Below are 26784 nucleotides of genomic sequence, written 5' to 3'. Positions count from 1 at the left end.
GAACCGCTGGGGGCGACCATTATTGTCGCCCCTAGCGGTATAACGCTTGTACCGCTTGGGGCGCCCTTTGTCGCCCCTAGCGGTATACCGCTGGGGGCGACCGATATTGATCGCCCCTAGCGGTATATATTAACGCTTGTACAGCTGCGGGCGACCGATATTGTCGCCCCTAGCGGTATACCGCTGGGGGTGACAGATATTGATCGCCCCTAGCGGTATATATTAACGCGCGTACCGCTGTGGGCGACCATTATTGTCGCCCCCAGCGGTATATATTAACGCGAGTACCGCTGGGGGCGACCATTATTGTCGCCCCTAGCGGTATATATTAACGCGAGTACCGCTGGGGGCGACCGTTATTTCCGCTCCTAGCGGTATATATTAACGCTTGTACGGCTGCGGGCGACCGATATTGTCGCCCCTAGCGGTATACCGCTGGGGGCGACAGATATTGATCGCCCTTAGCGGTATATATTAACGCTTGTACGGCTGCGGGCGACCGTTGTTGTCGCCCCTAGCGGTATATATTAACGCGCGTACCGCTGGGGGCGACCATTATTGTCGCCCCTAGCGGTATATATTAACGCGAGTACCGCTGGGGGCGACCGTTATTGTCGCCCCTAGCGGTATAACGCTTGTACCGCTGGAGTCGACCAATATTGATTGCCCACAGAGGAACTTGTGCTAGAGGCGACCAATAATTGTCGCCCCTAGCGGTATACTGAAAAACAGTACCATAATTTATTTGACTAATTTCAGCGCAAACTTTTGTCACAATGTCATTTTTTTAAAAGCTTATCAGTCCAGAAATCGCAGTGGAATGTGTTTGAGTGTTCTTTTGGCATCTTTCCCGCCTATTTGAAGCGATTTCATTTTTTGGCCCAAATTGACCAAAAAAACCACAAGGGGTTTCAAAGGCTTATAATTTAGCCAAGGGCCAAGGCATGAAGCAAGAGGCAGCTAGGGGGACGCAATTATTTATTTGCAGGGGTGGGAATAGACAGGAAAACATCATATTATTGTAACAAAATAGGTATGAGGTTTACTACACTAACGAATAAGATTTAAATTGAATTAATTAATTTTAAAAAGACAGCCCGTGGGTCGCGTCGCGAGTGCCGGCTTGGATGGGGGAGGGAATTGAAACACGCAACAATATTTATTGGGAGTCATGGGGAAACATTTTTGAACAGGGCTATAAATCAGCGATTTGTATACATTTTATTATTTAAAATCATAAATGTAAACAAAAATCAAGCCAGCCCCACCAACATGACCAATCCCCTCCCAACTGCCGTACACACACGCTCTTGCTAATGCGCTAGTAGTAGCGCACTGGATACGGCGCGATAATGAAATATATATAGCGCCGCCTACGTTGGAAGGAGGAAAGTTTGGGCCAAATTTTTTCAAAAATTTTACCTCGACTTTTTAAATACGGCGATTTTTTGAATTTTGAAACTATAGTTGTTTTCAGTATGCAATATCCTCTGCAAAAAGTATCATTATGTGGCCTAAAATGCTGCCTTAGTGCTGTATTTCGTGATTTTCCGCTTCAATATTCCCCATTCAGAGGCACTCAAGCGTGAAAAAAGATTGCGGCGTTTAATCCTTTCGCCTCAATGGAAACATTTTATTGTTAACGCCAGATTCAACAAAGGAAATTAACAAAAGAAATGGGCTTCCCTGCATCCGTTGAACACGTGTGTTTCGTACTGAAACCACGGATTGTACCTGTTTTATTTCGTGGAATTTCACAAATTTTAGTTAAGTTAACACCCTTTACCCTTTTTCAATCAAATTTAGATCAACACAAACATCTACAACCAAAATCAAACGAGTGCTTTACATCATCAGACTGTTTATTACGTCTAAGCGTGTATGGGCGTCAACGTGAAAAGCCACGATAAGCCTATCTTACAGTTATAATTAAGCAGAACCTGATAAATGCATGAGCGCGGTTATGCTGTTGTGGACCAGCGCAGGACTCCTAATCTGGCGACCCTGGTTCGAGTCCTACTCCGTTCATTTTGCCTTAATTTTTGCCTTCTCCAAACACACTTTACACTTGAAAATGTCTAAAAGCTTCTGAATTTTTTGTTGAATTTGAATATACTTGAATAAAAACACTCAAATTTCATGTTTCATTTTCAATTCATTTTCAGTAATAAGTCCATGTAGATTATTTGGACCAATTTTTTTTTTTTGGGGGGGGGGAGGTGTAGGGGGTCTCATACAAGCTGCAATCTGAAGCGACAGTTTTCAAGAAATTTCCAAAGCATCTGTCATTTTAATTCTTTTGACTGGAGAATGTTATCTAAACATTAACACCGATCAAGTTATCACTGATTGTACACTTGGGATGATACTTTGGTAAACATTTAAAAACATTAATTTTTGAAACGGAAAACTCAAAATGTTTAATGCTTTCTGCCGATATAAGATATTCATTGGAAGTCCTTGGGGAAACATTTTTGAACAGGGCTATAAATCAGCGATTTGTATACATTTATGATTTAAAATCATAAATGTAAACAAAAATCAAGCCAGCCCAACCACCAACATGACCAATACCCTCCCAACTGCCGTACACACACGCTCTTGCTAATGCGCTAACCAACTTAGCGCGCGCTGGATACGGGTGCACGAATGAAATATATGTAGCGCCACCTACGTTGGAAGGAGGAAAGTTTGGGCCAAATTTTTCCAAAAATTTTACCCCGACTTTTTAAATACGGCGAATTTTTGCATTTTGAAACTATAGTTGTTTTCAGTATGCAATTTCCTCTTCAAAAAGTATCATTATGTGGCCTAAAACGCTGTCTAAGTGCTGTATTTCGTGATTTTCCGCTTCAATATTCCCCATTCAGAGGTACTCAAGCGTGAAAAAAGATTGCGGCGTTTAATCCTTTCGCCTCAATGGAAACATTTTATTGTTAACGCCAGATTCAACAAAGGAAATTAACAAAAGAAATGGGCTTCCCTGCATCCGTTGAACACGTGTGTTTCGTACTGAAACCACGGATTGTACCTGTTTTATTTCGTGGAATTTCACAAATTTTAGTTAAGTTAACACCCTTTACCCTTTTTCAATCAAATTTAGATCAACACAAACATCTACAACCAAAATCAAACGAGTGCTTTACATCATCAGACTGTTTATTACGTCTAAGCGTGTATGGGCGTCAACGTGAAAAGCCACGATAAGCCTATCTTACAGTTATAATTAAGCAGAACCTGATAAATGCATGAGCGCGGTTATGCTGTTGTGGACCAGCGCAGGACTCCTAATCTGGCGACCCTGGTTCGAGTCCTACTCCGTTCATTTTGCCTTAATTTTTGCCTTCTCCAAACACACTTTACACTTGAAAATGTCTAAAAGCTTCTGAATTTTTTGTTGAATTTGAATATACTTGAATAAAAACACTCAAATTTCATGTTTCATTTTCAATTCATTTTCAGTAATAAGTCCATGTAGATTATTTGGACCAATTTTTTTTTTTTTGGGGGGGGGAGGTGTAGGGGGTCTCATACAAGCTGCAATCTGAAGCGACAGTTTTCAAGAAATTTCCAAAGCATCTGTCATTTTAATTCTTTTGACTGGAGAATGTTATCTAAACATTAACACCGATCAAGTTATCACTGATTGTACACTTGGGATGATACTTTGGTAAACATTTAAAAACATTAATTTTTGAAACGGAAAACTCAAAATGTTTAATGCTTTCTGCCGATATAAGATATTCATTGGAAGTCCTTGGGGAAACATTTTTGAACAGGGCTATAAATCAGCGATTTGTATACATTTATGATTTAAAATCATAAATGTAAACAAAAATCAAGCCAGCCCAACCACCAACATGACCAATACCCTCCCAACTGCCGTACACACACGCTCTTGCTAATGCGCTAACCAACTTAGCGCGCGCTGGATACGGGTGCACGAATGAAATATATGTAGCGCCACCTACGTTGGAAGGAGGAAAGTTTGGGCCAAATTTTTCCAAAAATTTTACCCCGACTTTTTAAATACGGCGAATTTTTGCATTTTGAAACTATAGTTGTTTTCAGTATGCAATTTCCTCTTCAAAAAGTATCATTATGTGGCCTAAAACGCTGTCTAAGTGCTGTATTTCGTGATTTTCCGCTTCAATATTCCCCATTCAGAGGTACTCAAGCGTGAAAAAAGATCGCGGCGTTTAATCCTTTCGCCTCAATGGAAACATTTTATTGTTAACGCCAGATTCAACAAAGGAAATTAACAAAAGAAATGGGCTTCCCTGCATCCGTTGAACACGTGTGTTTCGTACTGAAACCACGGATTGTACCTGTTTTATTTCGTGGAATTTCACGATTTTTAGTTAAGTTAACACCCTTTACCCTTTTCTAATCAAATTTAGATCAACACAAACATCTACAACCAAAATCAAACGAGTGATTTGCATCATCAGACTGTGTGTTACGTCTAAGCGTGTATGGGCGTCAACGTGAAAAGCCACGATAAGCCTATCTTTCAGTTATAATTAAGCAGAACCTGATAAATGCATGAGCGCGGTTAGGCTGTTGTGGACCAGCGCAGGACTCCCAATCTGGCGACCCAGGTTCGAGTCCCACTCTGATCTTTTTGCCTTAATGTTTGCCTTCTCCAAAACACACATTATACTTGAAATTGTCTAAAAGCTTCTGAATTTTTGGTTGAAATTGAATATAGTTTCAAATTTCACGTTTCATTTTGAATTCCTTTTCAATAAAAAGTCCATGTAGAATATTTTGACCATTTGGGGGTTTTTTTTTGGGGGGGGGGGAGGGTGGGGGGGGGGGGGTTCATACGAGCTGCAATCTGAAGCGACAGTTTCAAGAAGCATTTGTCATTTTGATTCTTTCGGAGAATGTTATCTAAACATTAACACCGATCAAGTTATCACTGATTGTACAATTAGGATGATGCTTTGGTAAAAAGTTAAAAACATTTATTTTTTGTTATGGAAAACTCAAAATGTTTAATGCTTTCTGCCAATATAAAAGCTGATATAGAGACAAACTGTTGAATCAGTTGAATGTAAAATGTTTGGCTAAAAAGAAATCTGATAAGGCTAGTTACATGTATTTTGTTAAGGTATTAAACTCAAGACATTTCTGTCAACTAAACAAATTGGATTTGCAGAAAATATCGGAATACCAGGGTATTGGTATGCAAGTCACTTGAAATAAAAGTGGTCCAAAATTGACCCTAGGATGGGCAGGAGAGGGTACGGTGTTGAATGTCAAGAGAAATGATCAAATAATAGAATATAAGCAAAACAATGCAGTGTATTAGCTACGAAAAATGCAATCCCAATTGAAGTCGGTCACGATAATTATACTCGTCGCGGACACAATAACGCAAGAAATACATGTTGCGTTGCATATGGATTTGTCCTGATGTCTTAAACGAACTTACACAATTTCATCAGGAAACTTAAAAACAATCTAATTTACCCCACAAAAAGAAGGCGCGCTACATAAACACTGGTCGCGCCGCCACGCGCCCCGACTTTTATTGCTTGACCACTTCTCTTGAAATTTAATATACTCACTTTGTTACTTATCCTTACCAATCATTAGACGAGGTTTTTAATTAAATACAACAGGCATTCCTTGAGTTATCGTCCGCCCAAAAGAGTGTGATGTAAAAGGCAGGCAGGTTCTCAATGGATGTGGAATTAATTTACGCATTTTTTTCTCCGTTTGACACAAAGGTGCATGGTGACCGCTATTAGTGTAGCGCGCCCTCTTTGGAAAGAAAACAAGTTGAATTTGACAAAGTTATAAACACGGTCTCCTGTAATCCTGACTTCATTATTACATTTCATTGTTTTACAATAAAGTTGCGTTTTTTTGTGGCTATAGTGTCATGGGCGTCGCCAGGATGTTTTTCTAGAGATTTGTTCTGAACATTTGTCCCCGAAATCCCTGTACTTTTCCAGCATATTCTCGATTTATAATTTTTGGAGGGGGCAGGGACATTATTAACACCCCCCCCCCACCATTAAATCAATGGCATTATGACTCCGCAAGTATCATTCCCTCCCTTAAAGAGAAATTAGCGCAAATGCTATAGAGTAAACCTCAGCCTCAGTGCAAACCAGCTATTGAAATTTATAATGAAATTTGACGCGACCAGCGGGCAGTGGGCACATGAGCGCAAGGGCGTGCGCTATTATTAGAGTATTTCAATGGAAGGGCTCAATGTCGGTGTAAGTCTTGATGCTTTTTTTTTTTAACCAATTTGCTGAAAATAAAACATGTTTTACTACAACCAAAAAGATGTCCGAAAGAAACCGATGCAAAAAGAAACAATTCAGCTAAATCTAGAGATTTATTCTTCTTTTTTTTTACGCTGTCAACACATCAAACGTGGCAAGTACGGCCTAAAGATATCAGTGAAATACAAAATACAGGAACAGTCAATTCAGTGAATTCAGTAAAGATCACTTTACAGGGGTTACTAACGTGAACATTTGTTGCAAAATTGTTAAAATTTCTAGTAATTACAGCGGTGTTGTTGTTATTTTTTTTCAATATATTTCGTTACATGAAAAGTATACCAGCAAATTATGCATTTTATTTTATTGCAATACATGTACATTAAATTGATGTATCCTTTTAGGATTTCACATTAGAGTTAAATTTTTATGAAAACTTTAATCCCAACATGTACGAAATGACACAAACAGTTGTATTTATTTTCTGAAGGAAAATGTTGAACTGAATACAATTTCCTGTCTTTTTTTTGGTGGTAACTTCAAAGCACATCTGATATAGTGATGTCCATTAAGGTTCACCACATTAACTTTACCATTAAACAAATATCAACTTGTAGTTTTATACCTTATAAGGTATAAGTTTGTTTCTTAAGAGTTGAGAACTTGGTGCATGAAGTTCTTTGCGGGGTAATTCACGACAGTCGGTACTGTACTGCGCTGTAACATCGCACCGCTAAGGGCATCTTAGAACCAAGACTAGGATGAGAATGGAAATGACAGTTTAAAATAATAGTAATAAGCCAAAAGCTATAAAGCTGTATACGAAAGGTCCAAGAACCCCCCCCCCCCCAACAAAAAAAGTCAAATTATCATGCAGTATTTACGTCCAATTAAATCATTAGAGTTGACATTTTTCATAGTTATAGACAAAGATTCATGTCCTGTACAGTCGATTTCCCCAAGGATCTTGGCGAGTAAAGTACAGTTAACCCTACAAATGTTCAGTTATTTCATTTGTGCCCTGTGTCTCTAAGTGCACATTTATTTCAAAACAAATAAGGACTTAGCATGTTCCACGCTGTTTCACCACCATAAACACATTGAAGGGAAAAACCCAACATTGCTTATTCTGCATCTCTGACAATTCATGCCTCCCTTCACAGAAGAAAAACAAACATTTAAGGAAAAAACCTGTCAAATCGTTCTAAAATTTTTACAAATTGCAATCAACCCGTCAACAGTGACATAAATAATCTCATGTATGTACAAGTCCAACCTCATCATTCTAATTTTACATTTTATGTCACAATAAAATAACTGCCAACACAAGGTGAGGCCAACGCCAACTATAGCAAACACTAAAGTACTGTATTTTATTTAAATTAAATGTTAATTGATTTCAAAATCCTTTTTTTTTTGTGGCTGGTCCCAGAGTGTCGGTCTCTCTTTGTACCTAATATCACGGACCGACCAACTTTCTCATGTGACTTAGACTGATTGTAGATTTGTGGGAGAGCCGGGCAGTGCTATCATATAGGATTACCCCGTAACGCCAATGAATGGGCTAGATCCGGCCCACTGTGTAGACCAGATGCATGAAATGACTTCCAGTGAATAGCCATTCGGAATCCATTGAACGGACTTTTGTGCACTCTGGGACCAGCTCTCCTAGGATTCGCTAGTCTTGCTTTGTTTAAGGCTATCAGGATTATTACAGAAAGTATGCTACCTTAGCCCAGGAACCAGTCTACCTTTGAGGTCATGGTGGCTACAGTCCCAACACTGCCTCAACCTGTCTGCGAGTCAGAGAACATCCTCATTGACCTCGGATGCAGGGGTCAACTTAATTAAAATATTCACATGCAAACACACAGGCAATGGTTTGCGTGTGTGTGCATCTTCGAGAGCTTTAGACAACACAGAAAAATCATCAAGGCATATAACGACTAAGGAAATGCAAGAGGAAAGGCAAGGTACTGCCTGTCGAGGTCAGGTCACCAGACTATAGTGACCAGACTAAGGTCACCAGACTATGGTGGTTGTTTCATCTGAGACTAGGCAGGCAGACTGGTTTCCAGACCATTTAGATTCAACAACACAGACTTATTTTCAGAAATACAGTCAGATCACATCTGAACTTAACCCAAGTAATAGGTGTACATTTACATGTACAGCCACTACCATAGATAACTTTTCCGTTAAGATCCATTTCTTTGTAATTATCACATTAACAAAGAAGGCACAATATGACTGAAAAAAAGACAAGTTTACAACTTGCTGGCAGAGCGATGGCTATTAAATAGACCTACACAATGGGCCCCAACCAAAGCGCTCATTGGCAATGATCACGCACGCCTCTCCGGTCCTACACTGCATTTTTCAGTCATACATGTCGTACGCGCATGCACTCATGTCGTACACGCATGCACGCATGTCGTACGCGCATGCACTCATGTCGTACGCGCATGCACGCATGTCGTACACGCATGCATGCATGTCAGACTTTTGTGCACGAATGTTTATCATAATAAATCAGTCTATCGCATGAGGCCCCTTCCCTTTTCCACTAATGACTCTGGCTGTATATGCCTGAAGGATGTGACTTTGCGTTTCATTTCGTAAATGTTTAGCAAATAATTTAAAAACCGTTTAAACGTTTAGCCATTTGGCAAAAGGCCGCCGCCTGCCCATTATGTCTGCAGATAGGCGTGTTCAACACGATAAATCAACAATGACTGACATAAATAGCAGGCAGTCATTGACAAAGTCAAAACTTCACTGCGTGTACCTCAAATGCAATCAAGTACTGCAGTGCTTCTAAGGTGTTGTAAAGTAAATAGGTTTGCAATAGTCGTTAATTATTTGTGCTGTGTATCGTGTGAACGTACATGTACATGTACATGTAGGTCCCATTTTTTGTGTGTATAATTCAGGTTTCGTTTACACGTTTAGAAAACTTGTAAATGGATTTAGAATTTTTGTTTGTTTAAACGTTTAAACGTGTAAACGTCACATCCTTAATATGTCTACATACTACATTCTAATTTATAGCTTAGTACATAACAGATATGTAAGCAGAAATGTCTGTAAGAAAATAAATTTTACAACATACTCCTTAAAAATTTTGTTCTAAATAAAACCTCTAAGCGAGAAAACGCATATTTCATAATAGGCTCCAAATAACAAACAAAATAAGTAAATTTGTAACAGATTAAAAAAACAAAACGACTTGAGATGCATTACTCATTTGAGCTGTAAAGCTAAGAGCAGTGTCCAAATAATAACAGGAATTCGTATTTCAAGGATTAAAGTTTTCTACAAATATACATAAAACAATGTTATTTTGGTGAAGTTTCAATCATTACTATTGCACGGAACAAACAAACAAAATCTTACAAGTTAGAGATGTGAAAACTATTTTATACAGAAGTTTTTAAAAACAAGTGTTTTTTTTTTTTTTACAATATTTTTTTCATACATGTTACAACTTGCTTCTTTCTTTCGGGTACTTAAATTTTTAGATTCTTTTCAGTTAAATTTGAAGAATCTTTCTGAAGACTGTACATATGTACTGTATTATGCTACCAACACATGTGGTAAAATCTAGATATTGTGCATTATCAGTGGATGACACCGTACAATTTGTGCTGAAATTGTGCATAAAAGTCATGTTTCCACATATTTTTTTTCTTTTTCCTATTGTATTTCAAGAACTACCGGTGTCACGGTCTCACTTCTCCGGCGTGCTAGCTTCTCCAAAAGGGAAATTTCGCTTCAACACGCATGCACAAAATTGCGCAGTAGTGTACATTTTCGTCACTGTATTAGTGTGCTGAGTTCTTCGGGGCTGTACTTGTGTACGTAAGATCTTAAGATATTTGTATGCATAGAATTTTCGTGGCGCGCACTATTAACTCCCAATATTAAAGACTTGAAATGCACATTTATTTTAAGCCGTGGTGGCAAAAATAAGGACAAAATGGACCACGAACGAGCAAGGAACACGGACCAAGGAGTTCGTTCTTAATTATTCCTCCATGAACACACACATGCATGACGCTGGGAACGCAAATCAGAATGCTTGCAAGACCATGGAATGACTTGACCCACAGGAAGTGTTACATAACACATTCTTGAGGATCCCCCACTGTGTTATTAATGGGCTTGGTAGACTTCAGAAAACAGCCCGAGGAAAAGTAAGCACAGCGGACACATGAGCATGAATCGTACTCAAGTAACGTGCACTGTAACGTGCTCAATTATCCGCCGAATCAACCCGGAGAAGCTAGCACGCCGGAGAAGTGAGACCGTGACACCGGTATACTCAATTAAGAAATTATGTTTGATTCTTTAGAAGGCAAAAAAAAAAAACCTCCACACAATAGCCAGACAGTACATGCACATTGTGTATCTTCCAAAGACCAGTTGCTTTTTGTGTGAGACACGGGCAAAATTTGCGGGCTGCTATAAATAAGCCAAAAATCATAATGCTTAAAGGTGCATAAGATCATTTGCTTTTTTGTGCTTTGTTTTTGCTTTTTTTTCCCCAAAGTAACAAAATGGCTCAAATTTCCATATTATCTGACACTATATTGTAGAATGCCTTGGTCCAGGTGTTTGACTCATGTACAATGGTGTGTGGGTTCAAACCCTGCCAGGAACATGAGGTTTGTGCCCTTGGGCAAGACAGTTAACTACAATTGCCTCTCTCCACCCAGGAGAATAAATGGGTACCTGTGAGGGTAGAGGTCTGAATGTGCGCTGATATTGGCTGCCGCGTGGTCCCATGGCCTGATGAACGGGGAATAATTGTAAAGCCCTTTGAGATTGTTGATGGAAAGCGCTATATAAGCATTACAAATATTATTTCACTTAAACATTTCAATGTTAGTAGATTTCTTCGAAATTAGACCATTTCAGGCAGAACAAGGTATTTGATACCAGTCCTGTCTTCACTTTGCGCAATGTTTCCGTCATTAAATGGGTATGTACTTTTGAGGGTAATTGCAAATGATCTTACGCGGCTGTAACAGGAAATTACGGTTCTCAATAGAATCAGCCAAGAACACGCATGGCGTCTTGGCTGCTGACTGCTGACCCATTCCAGCTGAACCATTCCTTAGCATATTTCTGTCCTAAGCAGCCCCATGAACTTGGCCGTTGAAAACCCAGCGGTCTACTTCAAGGCTTTGTAAAACAAGGCATAAATATGGACGGTTGGAAGCTTGTAGGGTGGCAGTTTTTTAAACGCATTTATCTTACAGTGGCATCATTGAATACTTCACATTAGTTTTTAGAGTAGTACCTTTTTATATGATACAATTTGAAAATGTTTTGAAGTACTGGCCTTCTGTCTAATTTATGAATACAATTAGAGATGGGATCGAGTGTTTTAGGCGGCAGGAAAAATTATAATACTTATTGTAAATTGAAATTAAAAATCAAAAAAAAAAATGAAAATCAAATTCCACAAAACATATTTAGCGGAGCCCTGGTGTAACAGAGGGTCTCTAGCTACCTGCGTGCATATTTGCATACAGAGGCACTCCAAATAAACTGCCAATTCTTTCGTAGAAACTTTTGACCCAAAAATAATGAAAACTTCAGATTTAGGTTTCCGGAAAAAAGTCCGGGAAAAAATCCGGAAAAATCCTATTCCTGTGTACGTTAGCCAGTGCAAACTTCAGGGATAAGGAATGTGGATTTACTGGATTACCAAGAACTAGGCCAAGGAAGTTAGTACTCATACATGTTCAACACTGGAGAAAAACAAATTAATTAAATACTTTTACAGAAAAACTGGAACAATTCTAAAAAGTACTGGCTTTATGTGTAACATCCTTAATCAGCTTAAAAAAAAAGTTGATCTAATAATTAAACTCGAACTTCAGAGAAATGTCAACAACCTTTTGCGCAATAACTCGTATTTACAATATTTGGTCAATATACATGTATAGATTTTTTTTCTGCTCTGTTATTGACTTTGTGAGTTGAGGTGCGGCAAGTTGATTTTTTTTTTTGAGTTGTGTATATTTGAGTGATTACAATAGCTGGGCAGGACTTTACAAGCTCAAGCAAGAACTATCAGCGTTTTCGAAATGACTGGCTTTGGCTTCGTCTTCGGCGTAAAGAGGTTTTAGGCCCCCAACTTCGGGAACTCCAGCTACGTTTTGGCGCCTATTATGCTTCAGGAACATTCAGTCGGTTGACATGAAGCCAAAAGTTGCAATATTTTTGTTTAGTAGCCTCTCAGTGATTCAGAAGTCGAAGGCAAAACCGAAGCCGAAGACTAAGCAAAGGTTTCAAAAACCCCATATGTGTATGAATATTATACAATGCCTGAATATATCCCTGTCATCTGATTCGTGGGTCGTTGATCACGTCTTTGAAATCTTCGTCCCAACCCACGGCCCAGCCGTTCTATTCCACAGTAAATAGAACTTCCATTGCATGGTCACATGATTGGTCGCTCTGACCAATCAGATGACGAGGATTTACTCAGGTATTGTATAAAACAGATAAGGAATGTTTCACATTCGTGCAATGGAAAGAATAATTTCATTCGGTGACAGATGGATAACATTCCATCTGTCACCTCATGACATTATTCTTACCATTGCACTCATAAACATTCTTTATTTGTATACCATCATTTACGTTTGTTTTAAAGTTGCTCTCCCAGTATTTTTTTTTAGTTTCACACTCCAAAATGTATATTTTTTTGCTTCTTTTTTTCTAGCAATACAATTCACATTGGAACGAGAGATCAAACAAAAATCCACAGTTAGTAATTGAATAATTACTTTTGCAAATTTCGAATAAGTTGCACCCCAACAATTATTCAGACAGATCTCTTTGTGTGTGAAAGGTGCAAAAGCAATTTAATAATAAAAGCCTTTTTTTCAAAGAGTTTTGGACACCAAATAGATTTTTAAAAAAAAATTAGGAAAATTCTCTTTTCATTTTACCCTCCTATGCAAACATACATTCTGTGCCAAGTTGTCCTTTCAGTCAAAATCAATCAAGTGACTGTTTTCAACAGTTCAGAGCTCCCAGCCTACATAAAGCAGGATTAACTGGCTGTGACTGTTTAGTAGCTTGATACAGCTATGCTTTGACTGTAGGTGATTGATAAGCCAGCTGTGCTTACCACTTGCCTGCTTCTGTCTGTTGACTGAATTTGACTAGTCACAGTACTTGCTTGAAATATGATCTGACTGTTGGTGACTAGCCTGTGTAAAAGGCATGGCAGGGAAGAGGATTGATTTTTTGACTGTCTGTGACTGTTCAAACAGCAGGAGGGGAAAAATAAAACATACAAATTGAAAATTTGTAAGGAGACAAAAAAGGAGTTTGTAGAGAAGGCAAAGGAGAGCAACTTTAAAGCATTTGGCTAAAAAAAAACCCAGCCTCTGAGACTTTTTGGCAGTTGTTGAAAAACTGAAGAAAATTTACCTCAAAGAGTACTCATTGTCAAATATCTGAAAAGTACAAATGAAAAAAAAAGGCTCCATGTGTATTTCTATCTTCCTAGTCACAATTGGTCATTTTTTCCCTTCACATTTCAATTAGTTAGTTTTTTTTTTATGGAAACACTGAAGCTGTAACATTTTTACTTTGGTTGGGCTGATGCCAACTCTCTTCCCATATTCCCTAGTGAAACCTTGCCTGATTGGTGAAATCCATAAGGCGAACAGTAACAGGACTCCCTCTGTTGACCAAGTTGACTCTGTTGCAATGTGTTTTGACCAAGGTGAGCATTCTATAATCTCCATTCTCTACAACATCTTGTTATTTCTTCTTGCTGGCTATCTCCTTCTTGCTTTCGGGCTGTGAAAAGGAGAAAAACAAATTACACCCAAAAGCATTAAAGGCAGCATGCAATGACATGTTTTTTTTTCTCTCGCTTCTTGAATCTGGAAGTGCAATTGTGTAACACCAGTCAAGTTTTGTAATGTCAGTTAACACGTTGACTGCCGATGAAACTTTTACAGGAAGCGCCCCTTTGCCAAGTGATCGATGTACATGTATGCATGCGCATGTATGTGGTACTTAATAAAAAAACAATAATTTGATAATTTAAACATAACCATTCAATAGAATTTTGATCTCAAACTGCCAGCAGCTAATTTGTTGCATTTTCAAAGACGCCAGTTATATTCAGTTTACAGTACAAAAGCCTTTACTTAATACTACGAGTATACATGTACTCGTAGTGGCAACATCTTGTATGCCTGTCACAACTATATCCATAGTCAGCAGTCAACATGTTAGAGAGTGTTTAAGTGCCTTTTTGGTTCTTATGCTTATCAATGCAACTTTCCATATTTATAAGCAAAAATTTTAATGTTTTCTTTCTATGTTCAAACTACATGTATAAGTCTCCAGCACAAAAAAAATCACAGCAAGGGTTAAGGTAGTCATTGGAGTTAAATTTTTGGGGGCCAAGGTGAGACTTATACAACTCTACTTCACAAGCGACAGTGAGTCAGGTACAAAGAGGATTATGGGCTCCGTGCACAAGTACCCCCTCAACGGTAAGAAAGGGAGAGTTGGGGGAGACCACTGGGAGAGACATTCGAACACATTACTGATGACGCTTGACGTTCACTCGAAAACGCTATGGCTTAGCGCACATTCAAAATTTAGCCGTGTGAGAAGTGTTTGACTCACGCACGATGGTGCGTGGGCTCGAATCCTGCCAGGAACATGGTGTTTGTGCCCTTGGGTAAGATACTCAATTACAATTGCCTCTCTCCACCCAGGAGTATAAATGGGAACCCGTGATGGTCGAAGACCGACTGAGCGCTGATATCGGCTGCCGCGTGGTCCCATGGCCTGATGAACAGGGTAATAATTGTAAAGCGCTTTGAGATTGCTGATACGATGGAAAGCGCCATATAAGCACTATGATTATTATTATTATATTATTATTTCACACCACACCCATGCCGAAAAGTAAGTGCACGCGGTGTGCCCCGTCCACTGGGTTCTCGAAAGTGGCCGAAAAGCTCCCTCTTTGTTTGCGCGCAGAGCCCATAGGCTGGGCCCTGGATGAGCAAAGAACCTGACAGTATTGTGAGAGTTTTTGAACTCACCGGCAGTATGGAGAAGGAGCACGTGAGGTCCTCCGTGACTATCATGACGCCGGCCGCGTTGTCAAACTCACCGCAGTAGTTGGGGGCACTGAACAACGTCACTAGGTTCCTCTTCTGGAAAAACTGGTACCCGTCTTCAACAACCTGGGAAGGGAGAGAGAGAAAAACAGATTGGATGACAACTTGTATGAATGGAAATGTCCGTGCTCATCTTAGATGTTGTTACCACATGTGAGGGAGGTGGGTGGAGGGAGTGGGGATGGTACTGATCTGGGGGAGGGGGGATGGTACCGATCTGGGGGGAGGGGGGATGGTACCGATCTGGGGGGAGTGGGGATGGTACTGATCTGGGGGAGGGAGGATGGTACTGATCTGGGGGGAGGGGGGATGGTACCGATCTGGGGGGAGGGGGGATGGTACTGATCTGGGGGGAGGGGGGATGGTACCGATCTGGGGGGAGCGGGGATGGTACCGATCTGGGGGGAGTGGGGATGGTACCGATCTGGGGGGAGTGGGGATGGTACCGATCTGGGGGGAGTGGGGATGGTACCGATCTGGGGGGAGTGGGGATGGTACCGATCTGGGGGGAGTGGGGATGGTACCGATCTGGGGGGAGTGGGGATGGTACCGATCTGGGGGGAGTGGGGATGGTACTGATCTGGGGGAGGGGGGATAGTACCGATCTGGGGGGAGTGGGGATGGTACCGATCTGGGGGGAGTGGGGATGGTACTGATCTGGGGGGAGTGGGGATGGTACCGATCTCGGGGGAGTGGGGATGGTACTGATCTGGGGGGAGTGGGGATGGTACCGATCTGGGGGGAGTGGGGATGGTACCGATCTGGGGGGAGTGGGGATGGTACCGATCTGGGGGGAGTGGGGATGGTACTGATCTGGGGGAGGGGGGATGGTACCGATCTGGGGGAGTGGGAATGGTACCGATCTGGGGGGAGTGGGGATGGTACCGATCTGGGGGGAGTGGGGATGGTACCGATCTGGGGGGAGCGGGGATGGTACCGATCTGGGGGGAGCGGGGATGGTACCGATCTGGGGGGAGTGGGGATGGTACCGATCTGGGGGGAGTGGGGATGGTACCGATCTGGGGGGAGTGGGGATGGTACCGATCTGGGGGAGTGGGGATGGTACTGATCTGGGGGAGGGGGGATAGTACCGATCTGGGGGAGTGGGGATGGTACCGATCTGGGGGGAGTGGGGATGGTACCGATCTGGGGGGAGTTGGAATGGTACCGATCTGGGGGGAGTGGGGATGGTACCGATCTGGGGGGAGCGGGGATGGTACCGATCTGGGGGGAGGGAGGATGGTACTGATCTGGGGGGAGTGGGGATGGTACCGATCTGGGGGGAGTGGGGATGGTACCGATCTGGGGGGAGTGGGGATGGTACCGATCTGGGGGGAGGGGGGGATGGTACCGATCTGGGGGGAGTGGGGATGGTACTGATCTGGGGGGGAGGGGGGATGGTACTGATCTGGGGGGAGGGGGGATGGTACTGATCTGGGGGGAGGGGGGATGGTACTGATCTGGGGGGAAGGGGGATGGTACTGATCTGGGGGGAGGGGGGATGGTACTGATCTGGGGGGAGGGGGGATGGTACTGATCTGGGGGGAGTGGGGATGGTACTGATCTGGGGGAGGGGGGATGGTACCGATCTGGGGGGGGGGGGGGGGGATGGTACCGATCTGGGGGGAGGGGGGATGGTACCGATCTGGGGAGGGGGGAGGGTACCGATCCATCACATATGAAAATTGGATTGATGAAGTGCTTCATGGCAAACTGGTTACCCACCTCCAAAATCCAAATTGGTACTGTGTGTATTAATGCCATCAAAGATGTACCAGACTCTGAAATTTCAGGATATGGGAGCTCTGGAAGATAGGTATGTTGGCCATGAAATCCAAACCAACCCACAACATGTGCTATCGTCCAGATTCAATAAAATAGATGAGAAATGTAAAGTTGTTTCTCCTTTAAATTTTCTTCAAGTTCCAGCTGGTGTTTGACTATTGCTTTATGCTGGCTAATCCTAAAAATGTGCCACGAGTTACAATATGTGCAAAACATTTGAAGAACAATAAAAGGAAACAGTTGTTTGCGATTTCTCTCCGACAACGTTATGTGATGCTATGCTATATGATCTGCTAGAGTCCAAACTTGTCGGTAATTCTCCAAGTTTTTTTACCCGTATGACAGCGAGAGACGTAATTCTTGATTCCTTTCACCCAACCTCCAAAACATAGAGCTGATAAAGATTTAAGTCCAAAAGGCTCTCATACAGAAACATCTAGAATTTAGAGGCCATTTTCTCAAAATCTAACAATTTTGCTAGTTTTTTTGCCAATTGCCTCATATATAAATCCAGCTTTAAAAGGAATTTCAAGGATTCAGCCTTGCAGAGAGATGTCTGATTCTGACCTGGTGAGCCCGGACTATAAGGCTGAGATCGTTCCTCTTCAGGAAGTGTCGCACCACATCACCACCGAACGTGTAGGATACACCGCGATCATTCTCCCCCCAGCCTGTGATATCCTGTAAACATAAAAAACAAGAACTCTCATTAGTTTTCCTCTGCATTTTATTTCTAAGAAATTCTGATTTGAGGTCAGGAAGCTTTATGGATGCAATCACAAGGGATGCCAGTGGGTTTTGTTCCAAGGCCAGAACAAATTGACACTTTCGCAATACACCAAAGGCCTAAATACATGTACATGTACTCATGATACAATGCCACACACATGTTACTTTACATATGTAGACAATGAACATACAGCACATATACATACAAAAATGTTGTGGTAGCATGACGATCGCCATGAAGCAACACATACACAATGATCCGAGACTTGCATACAAGTAGACTTAGCTTTTCAACTATCGTTCACCGTACAATTTGAATGTGGTGAGTGTATGCAGAAAACTTACATTTGATCGAGTATGAGCTGGTATGAGTCTAGCACGCTGACAACACGTAGCACGCTATTGCTTTTTTCACACACAGTTCCGCAGACATAATGTAAACTACAGTACACTTTGAAAAGGGAATAGGGTCCAAATCCACGCTACCAGGTATACTATCAATTTGATGTGTTAAAGTGGTCAGAGGACTGCACACAGCTTTAACTTGTGTTTGCCGACATGGTGACTGATTATCCACTCCATGCCAGGCCAGCCGGCTAGACACACTATAAGGATTTTACTACATAAACATGCGGTTCTTGTCAGAGGGCTGGTGTTTGGCTAGGATTTTTAGGGTCAATGGTTCAACCCAGGATAAAGGGGATCTCCCCAGATTACTTTGCAATGTTTGAATGAGGAACTTGTGAAATATAAAAAACTTTGACAGAAAAATAAAAAAATTAAGCAAAAAACATACTTTATTTTAGAGCACAAATCCCAAGGGGGCTGGGGGAGGGAAATGCTTAGACTGAAGATAATCCCTGCACTTACGTCATCGGGATCAGCCCATAGTAGATCACACACCAGGCCGTGGTCAGGAATGTCTAGGGGTCGATTGATGTGCCTGAGCTGGTCCACAGTAGACAGGTCCGGAGATAACCCGCCATGCATACAGAATATTGTGCCTTCCACCAAAGCCGCTGTGAGAACAGAGACAGGAAACAAGACCATTTAGTCAATTTGTCAAAGGCACTGTACATGTGCAAGAAAAAGAGCATGAACTCCTGCGCACAAGTATCAAGGGTTTTAATGAGAGAGTTGGGGGAGACCACTGGAGCAGACTTTCCAAACGCATTACCATCGGCATCTGAGGCTCACTTGGGTCAGCGTACATTCAGTATAAAGTAAGTTGTGAGTACTTTTTCCTATACGTGCATGAACCAGTATGCGCCCGTGGTGTGTACCTCCCATGCCACTAACTGCACAGAGTCCATAGCAGCATTTTGTGACCAAGGTCTAACAATATCCCAAAAGGGGAAAACTTGCAGAGAATTTGAAGCAAGAGTGGCTACACACGTTCTCATCATGTATCTAAATGAGTGTTGTACAAAGCTAGGTGAGAGTGAATACATGTACCGGTACATACATGTACATGTACATGTATACGTGTACTTGGCTGTCATGTATGTGAAAGTTATAAATTGAAGGAAGTTATCTCGTGTAAAAACAAATAAATCTACCCCTAACCCTCCTGCTGTTGAAACTGTCACAGACAGTCAAAAAATTAATCCTCTTCCCCTGCCATGCCTTTTACACATGCTGGTCACCAACAGTCAGATCATATTTCATGCAAGCACTGTGACTAGTCAAATTCAGTCAACTGACAAAAAGCAGGCAAGTGGTTGGGCACGGCTGCCTTATCAATCAACTACAGTCAAAGCATAGGTTTAACAAGTTAGACAAACAGTCGGTCGATCCTGCTTTATGCAGGCTGGGAGGTCTTAACTGTTGAAAACAGTCATTTGACTGATTTTGACTGAAATGGCAACTCTGGACAAACTGTACTGGTATGTTTGCATTGGAGGATTTTAATGTACATGTACTAAAATGTTTAGTGTCAAATGTAATACAATCTTTGGCACAGGCCCTATGGTTTCCGTGCGTGACCAAGAGAGCACACTTTTTGACCCTTTGAAGAGCCCCGTGGACAGGACACACGTACGCATACACTCTTGTTTTACTATACTCCTGAGGACAATGCTTTGTGTTTCCCATTGTCCCTGTAATATTACACTCTCCCATAGACTAAGCACACGAACCTACTACAGAGGACCATTTTGAACAAAAGACCCAACTCCCGAGGACTGAAAGGATCCGTTGTTCTCCCTTTGTGTGTCTGTCCTCGGGGGTTATGTAGAACACGTACATACTGGTTTGCCACGTACATGTACACATGTATAGCGCGAAGTACATGTATGCACGACTAATTGTATTCTGAATGTGCACAAAGCAATTACGTCCTTGCGTGAATGTCAGGCGTCCTCAGTAACGCGTTTGAATGTCCCTCCCAGTGGTCTCTTCCTTTGTAACCATTGAGGGGGTACTTGTGCAAACCTAGAAATAAAAAATCTGATTTACATTCTCTGAGCAATTGACCGATTGCCGTTTGCGAGTTAGCCATGCCCCTTAGACAACCCTATGGAGTTTTTGTACACTAAGTTTTGTTTGTCTCAGATTTTGTGCGTTCCGCGTCCATTTGTATATGATGTAATTGGACAATATTTGACAAGCTGCGTTGACGCGATTCTAACGCAATTCTACCGCGATAGGTCAATTATATACAACTGTACACATTCTCCCTGCTAGAAGGAATGTCAGTGGTTGAGCGCTCAAATGTCAGACCAATTGAGCTATTTCTGATTCGCTCTATTTCTAGTTGCCATTCTCACCCCTCGGGATGCTTGTTACTGAGCAAACCTCCGCCGCTGGGAATTGATTACAACTACAGAAATTGCTTTTGTTGCTCCCGAGGGTTCAATTTCGAAAGAAGACAAACTGGACCACGCACGTATCGCAGTATCGTTTGTTTTTTATTTCATTTTTGTATCTCCGCAGAGGTGAAGATGTGAATGCATCAAATTGACAAACACCCACACGCTGACCAAAATTCAATATCTCTGTTGTCCCACTTCAAATTTTGTTGGCCCCTTAATTTTCCTGATAAATTGCAAAACACAATGAACAGATGATTGGGTGGGCTACAATAGAGAGTAAAGAAGAGAAGTACAGAGAGAGAGAGAGAGAGCGCGAGGAAAAACAAATGTAAATCATATTTCTACAAACTAAAGGCTGGCTCATAGTTCACGCGAAAGAAAAAGCACAGTGAATATGACATCAAAAACCATACAGTGCTGTGAAATTCACTGGAGTTTGAAATATGTTCAACTGGGAATGAGATAAGGAGATATCAGAAGTTCCTGGGCGTCCACACTAGCGTGGCCACACATCAAATTTGAAAATCCCAAGATGACCACAGAAAAATGCCCCAAAATTTCAGGATAATGTATCAGGATAGCCAAAATGTGTGCGACTCACAATTAACATTTTTCATATTTGCAATCCATTCTTTTGGGTGTACTCAAAATCCGAAGATTTGGTGAACCTTTCCCCAGGGCCTGTCCCAGCCTGGCCCTAATTCCCAAGATCCTGGGTAAATATCCATATCAAGTGGCCACGCTCGGTAATGACACTTGCACTTCACCCATTCAAACCCTTGTTAATCATTTATACATGTACATGTATAATCTAAATGCACGTACTCAGTTTGGTAAACTGGTTCTTGATCCCTACCAGGCTACATTATCATTCTGACTTTGAATAACAACAGAGGCGGGAACCAGTCTGGATTTCTGTGACAGCACTGGCCTTTTACCCAGGGGATACTTCGGCCAGGAGGAGGGTCGGAAAGATTGTTTTCTTTAACCATCGTAAGTGACACAAAATCTGCTTCTGATAGGCTTTTCACTCCCACAAGGATAATCGGGCAATTTAGATCTTGGAGTCAATGATTAGCAATGCAATGTTATGACTTTGTCAATATTCTAGTACATGTACCACCCAAAGATGTCTTTAACTGCTGAAATATTCAAGCAAACTAGGAAAATAAACGGTTGGATTTTTTTAGCAAGATTTTGAAAATGTTGGACTGCAAGCATGTACAACTCTTGTATGCCCAACTACAAAAAAAAAAAAAAAATCACCAAGAAAAGTCAGTCACGTGATTGAACATCACGTGACCCAAAGCAAAGTCAAATGATATTCACTGATGTTCATTCTTCTCTTTAACGCTTGACCTTACCGATTGGCAAACAGTTGAAGCAGTCTGTGAAAGTCTTCCACAGCTTGATGTTGTACCTGCGTTTGCATTCATCATAAAAACCGTATATTCTGTAGCAAGGGTTCAGAAGAAATAAAAAATCAAAGGTTAAAATCAAGAGAAAACTTTCCCTAAGGTGGCCAAAAGACATTTGCATTCACGTCAATGGGACATTATCATATCGGATGAGTCTATGACTAAAGTTACTGAATATAGCCTTTCTGTCTTTATAAATAACGGAATAACACAAATCCTCAAAAATATTTATTTGTCAGGTATTCATTATTATTTCAGTACCATTGTCGACCTTCTCTTCTATTTCTGTAAACCATTAACCCCGACTCTCCTTAATTGGATGCTTCAGGACTGTTCTAAGGTTATTTCATGTATGTAAATCTTCACACTAATCGTCACCATTTTCACGAACAGCCACGTACTATATATTATGTTGATTTTGAAGAAAAGTGTTTTTGAGATAATCGCAAAAGAAGTTTCTCATATTTTAAAACTTCAAGAAAAACTACTTCGCAACAACTTTGTGCAGCAAGAAAACCATCACACGATTCTACGAGAGCTGAAGTTTGTTTTTCATGAACCCGGTAATAAGACTTAATACAGCAGTTAATTAGTGAAAATTAATTAGTAAAGATATGTGGCTCTTCGTGAAAACGCAAATTCAGGTTTCCGACATATTGGCCCTTTCTGTTCAACGTGTATTTCCATAGGCGCGTGAGTACGCGCACAGCTGAAAATGTAACAAAGATATGTGGCTCTTCGTGAAAATGCAAATCTCATTTGACCTACTTTTACGTATTTCCGTGCAATGGGTTTTATACGCGTTCAAAGGGCCAAAATGTTTGGGGCTCTTCGTGAAAATGCAAAATGCATTTATCGAGATTTCTGCCCCTTGCAACATTAATGTAACTTAGAAATTAATGATGTTTTGCTTACAGAAACATGTCAAAATGGTTAAGTACATTGTTTTAATGCGAAATATTGAAAAAAAAATCAAAATCGAAAAAATTGTATGTGGCTCTTCGTGAAAACGGTGACGAAATGTCATATTATGTACATAGATTGTTTGCACTGCTGCCATCTTTGAGGGCTACTCATGAGTAAACCCCTTGTGCACTCACATTAACAAAATAAAGTACGGCCAATGGACCGATCCAGTAAGCCCCGCCCAGTGCGCACGTGGGCGAATTAACACGTGCTTCTCTCCAATGCCACACTGCATTTTCCTACTGCGCGCATACGCGCGCGTGCACGCATGTCGGACTTTTGTGCACGCATGTCGGACATAAATCACGGCTGTGATTGGTCAGAATACAATGGGGCGGTGCTTACTGGATCGGTCCATTCCGGAGTGACAGACGGGACAGATTTTCACCCTTTTTTTCCCCAAAGGCCTGCCACAACCAATATGTAAGGTGTAACCATCTAGGTTAGAAGTCAAAGTAAACACTCTATATTTCAAATTAAAAAACAATTCATGAAACTTGAAGATTCAGTGGCTGTATAGTGATGAAGTAAAATCAGCGTGACAGACGGGACGGAAATTACACTCCATATTTTGAAAACAACTTTTATTGGAAAAAGCTATGATCTGTTTGGGAAATAGGAAATTTAATGGTTTTTTTTCTTGTAAAGTTAATCACTTTTAAGCCAATAATTAGTGAACACTTTACTTAGTAATTCAAAACATACCGTAGAACTGGAAACACCAGGCTCATTAATGTTGTCACAGACGTGACGTGACAGACAGGACATTTTTATATGCTAAATAAATGTAGGCACAAGCATTTATTATTTTTAAGAAGGACATGTAGAAGGACAATAGAACGCATCTCAAAGATGGTGTGTGAAATTCGGGCGATTCACAATGCAGTGCGCCACCAAGAGTTTGCCAAGGAGAGTTCATTTTTCCCAGTGCAGTGTGGGAGATGGTCGACAAATTCGCAGCGCGGGACATTTAAAATCGTTAGTTTTCCAGCCAGAAAGTTCGTAAGCATATGATTCGAGTATCTGTTTGCCCTTATCTTTTCGTTTTATCAATATGGATTTTTTTTTGTAAGGCGGCAGAACGCTTTGCCCCAATCTATAACAAATTAGCTCAAGTTTTCTACTGACACTCGTTCAAATGGGCCATGTTTTGTCGACCGTAAACTTGAAAAAACGAACTCTCCGTGGCAAACACTTGGTGGCGCACTGCATTGTGAATCGCCCGAATTGAATTTACCTAATACAAAATTCAGCTGCAAATTTATTTATTCATTCTTTTTAAAGGCATATGGCATCATGTGAAAAACCATGCACAACCTTTTGATCACGAAACATGATTTTTTAAATATTACTCTTTATTTCCAACGATCAGTCAATCGACTGATCGTTGGAAATCAGATTTTATTTTTAAAAATTGCCTTTGAATGACAGTATTATTAAAGCCAGATGGAATAATTTCACCGTGTGTTTAGTGCCTACAGTACAATCTTTAATCCAATTAAGTTTTTGATAACAATTCGCTAGGTTACTTTGGGATCATAAATGCAAATAATACCGCCTTTTTGTTTCAGAAATGAACTATTTGAGGGGTTAGTATAATAGATCAAATATTGTTACACTGACATGTTTGAAGTTTTGTGTTCGAAAATGCTGGAAAAACCAAGAAAAACAAAACTGTTCAAGTAGTCTGGTTCCCTGACTCCACTAAATATAAAATGGATCAATTTACAGATGCCGGAAAATTGTAAGGTAAGGGTACCAGTCTAGCTGGCCTGCACCCGTTCATGAACATGTAACCAATAGCGAACAAAATTGGACTGAATTAATGGTGAATTTGGAGCAGTAGTTGAAATATAGTTAGGTTTCCCAACGGTGGTCGGCCGACCACTGCTGGAAATTTTTACAAAAATACCATTTTCTTGAAAATGACTTCACACCAGGTGCCATAAGTTTACAGGATGCTTTAGACTGTTATTTACCAACATCCTATTAAGGTATTTCATAAAAACTTGGTAGTTTTATTTTTCGATGTTTGCAAATGTTGTATATTCCCTTTAATTTCTGCAAGAGCAACCTTGATTCAAAGGGTTGAGATCACATGACACCACACTGCAATGGTGACTAATTAGTCTCTGTGACTCCGCGAGATGTCACATTACAGCGATGACCAATTAGTCATCCAGGCCTCGTTGCCTTCAGGTGACCCCAACCGGGTCAAGCAGGCGCTGCTGAGTGGGTGCGTAAACACACTGAGTGTGAAAGACGCGGCCGAGCGTGGCCTAATGGTTTGCTCTCTAGCCTGCGTCAGGTCATGGAGCAAGAATCGTGCGTGGCTGTCTGTTCTTTGCAAGACAGCTGACAAAATTAAGCCTTGCTTTCTGAAATGAGATTAAGTACAGGCTTTTCAATAGCAATTTGATTGCCATTAGGACAACTACCTTGACGAGTTGCTTATATTTTTAAATTTATTTTTTAAAGGTTTAAACTATTAAATAATTTTTGTTTTTCTGCGCAGCTAATGCACAAAACTGTATTTGTAACCCTAACTCCCTAGAATGATTTAGTAGGAGCCATACCCATCCCGGCAAATTCCAACACCATGTGGGAAACTGCACACACATATTTCTGACTTTTGATTCTGGAGGTGTGCCAACCCAATGTAAAAGACTGTCAATTTAGGGGTACTGTACCCATCCTGACAGATTCCAACAAAACATGCCGTTGGGGTTTGATGGATTGAGTTCTGTTAGGGTTAATAAATATTGGCTTTTATTCCCACAGGTAACCTATTGGGTTACTAAAAAAAAACCTTTTCATCTCCTTGTTTACAAATATCCTTGTATTCTACCCGTACTTACAGAGTTCTAATGTTTGAATAACAACAGAAGGTACTTTGACGACAGACTTCCATAAAAAATACAATTTATTGGAATTTAAAATCCTACACAACTGCATGGCACAGAGGTAAAGCGTCAATAAAATATTTACAAAGTAATACCAAAAAATATTAAAAATTCATCAGATTGAAACAAATAGTTCCCTGCATTACGAAAAAAAATTTGAACAGACAATAAATAGGTGTTTCACAGTAATATGCGGCATCTTGCCGACGGGGCAATTTTACACGCGTTGCTGTGTACGCATCGTCATTGGAAAACTTTGGCGCTTCCAAGTCATGATGTGGTCATTCCAAAATGCGCCCGCGTCTAGAAACGCGTGGTTTTTTTTTGCCCCGTGAACAAGATGGCGCATATTACCATGAAACACCTTATGGGCAATTCCACAGTTACTCACGTTACATTTTTGATGTACTTTTGAGTTTCCTTGGGCTGTAATTACCTTACTGAAAAGGTTTAATAACTGTTATCCCCATGGTAGATAGAGTAGACCTAGACCTACCTAAGCACCAAAGATGACATCCAGAAAAATGTGTTATGTACATGTATGATAAACAAGATGCACAAAATCGGTTACTCACGTTACATTTTCGTGAGTAACCGATTTGTGCATCTTGTTTATCATACATAACACATTTTTCTGGATGTCATCTTTGGTGCTTAGGTAGGTCTAGTTCTACTCTATCTACCATGGGGATAACAGTTATTAAACCTTTTCAGTAAGGTAATTACAGCCCAAGGAAACTCAAAAGTAC

The 26784-nt window shown here is 40.9% G+C and overlaps 1 protein-coding gene across 1 annotated transcript in view; it reads right to left on the bottom strand.

Moving 5' to 3' along the window:
- Positions 1-13487: 13487 nt before the first annotated feature.
- The window catches only part of LOC119734845 (serine/threonine-protein phosphatase PP1-beta-like), a 30201-nt gene continuing 16904 nt past the window's right edge, over positions 13488-26784 (bottom strand). Inside the window, 5 exon segments of the mRNA XM_038208426.1 lie at positions 13488-14075; positions 15344-15487; positions 17774-17887; positions 18806-18954; positions 22113-22201. Coding sequence (XP_038064354.1) covers positions 14037-14075; positions 15344-15487; positions 17774-17887; positions 18806-18954; positions 22113-22201 — 535 coding nt within the window. The 3' untranslated portion in view covers positions 13488-14036.

The sequence above is a fragment of the Patiria miniata genome, unplaced genomic scaffold (assembly GCF_015706575.1).
Source record: "Patiria miniata isolate m_02_andy unplaced genomic scaffold, ASM1570657v1 HiC_scaffold_28, whole genome shotgun sequence".
Taxonomy (NCBI): domain Eukaryota; kingdom Metazoa; phylum Echinodermata; class Asteroidea; order Valvatida; family Asterinidae; genus Patiria; species Patiria miniata.
Note: the sequence above shows the minus strand (reverse complement) of the source record. Positions and strands in the feature narration are given on the sequence as shown.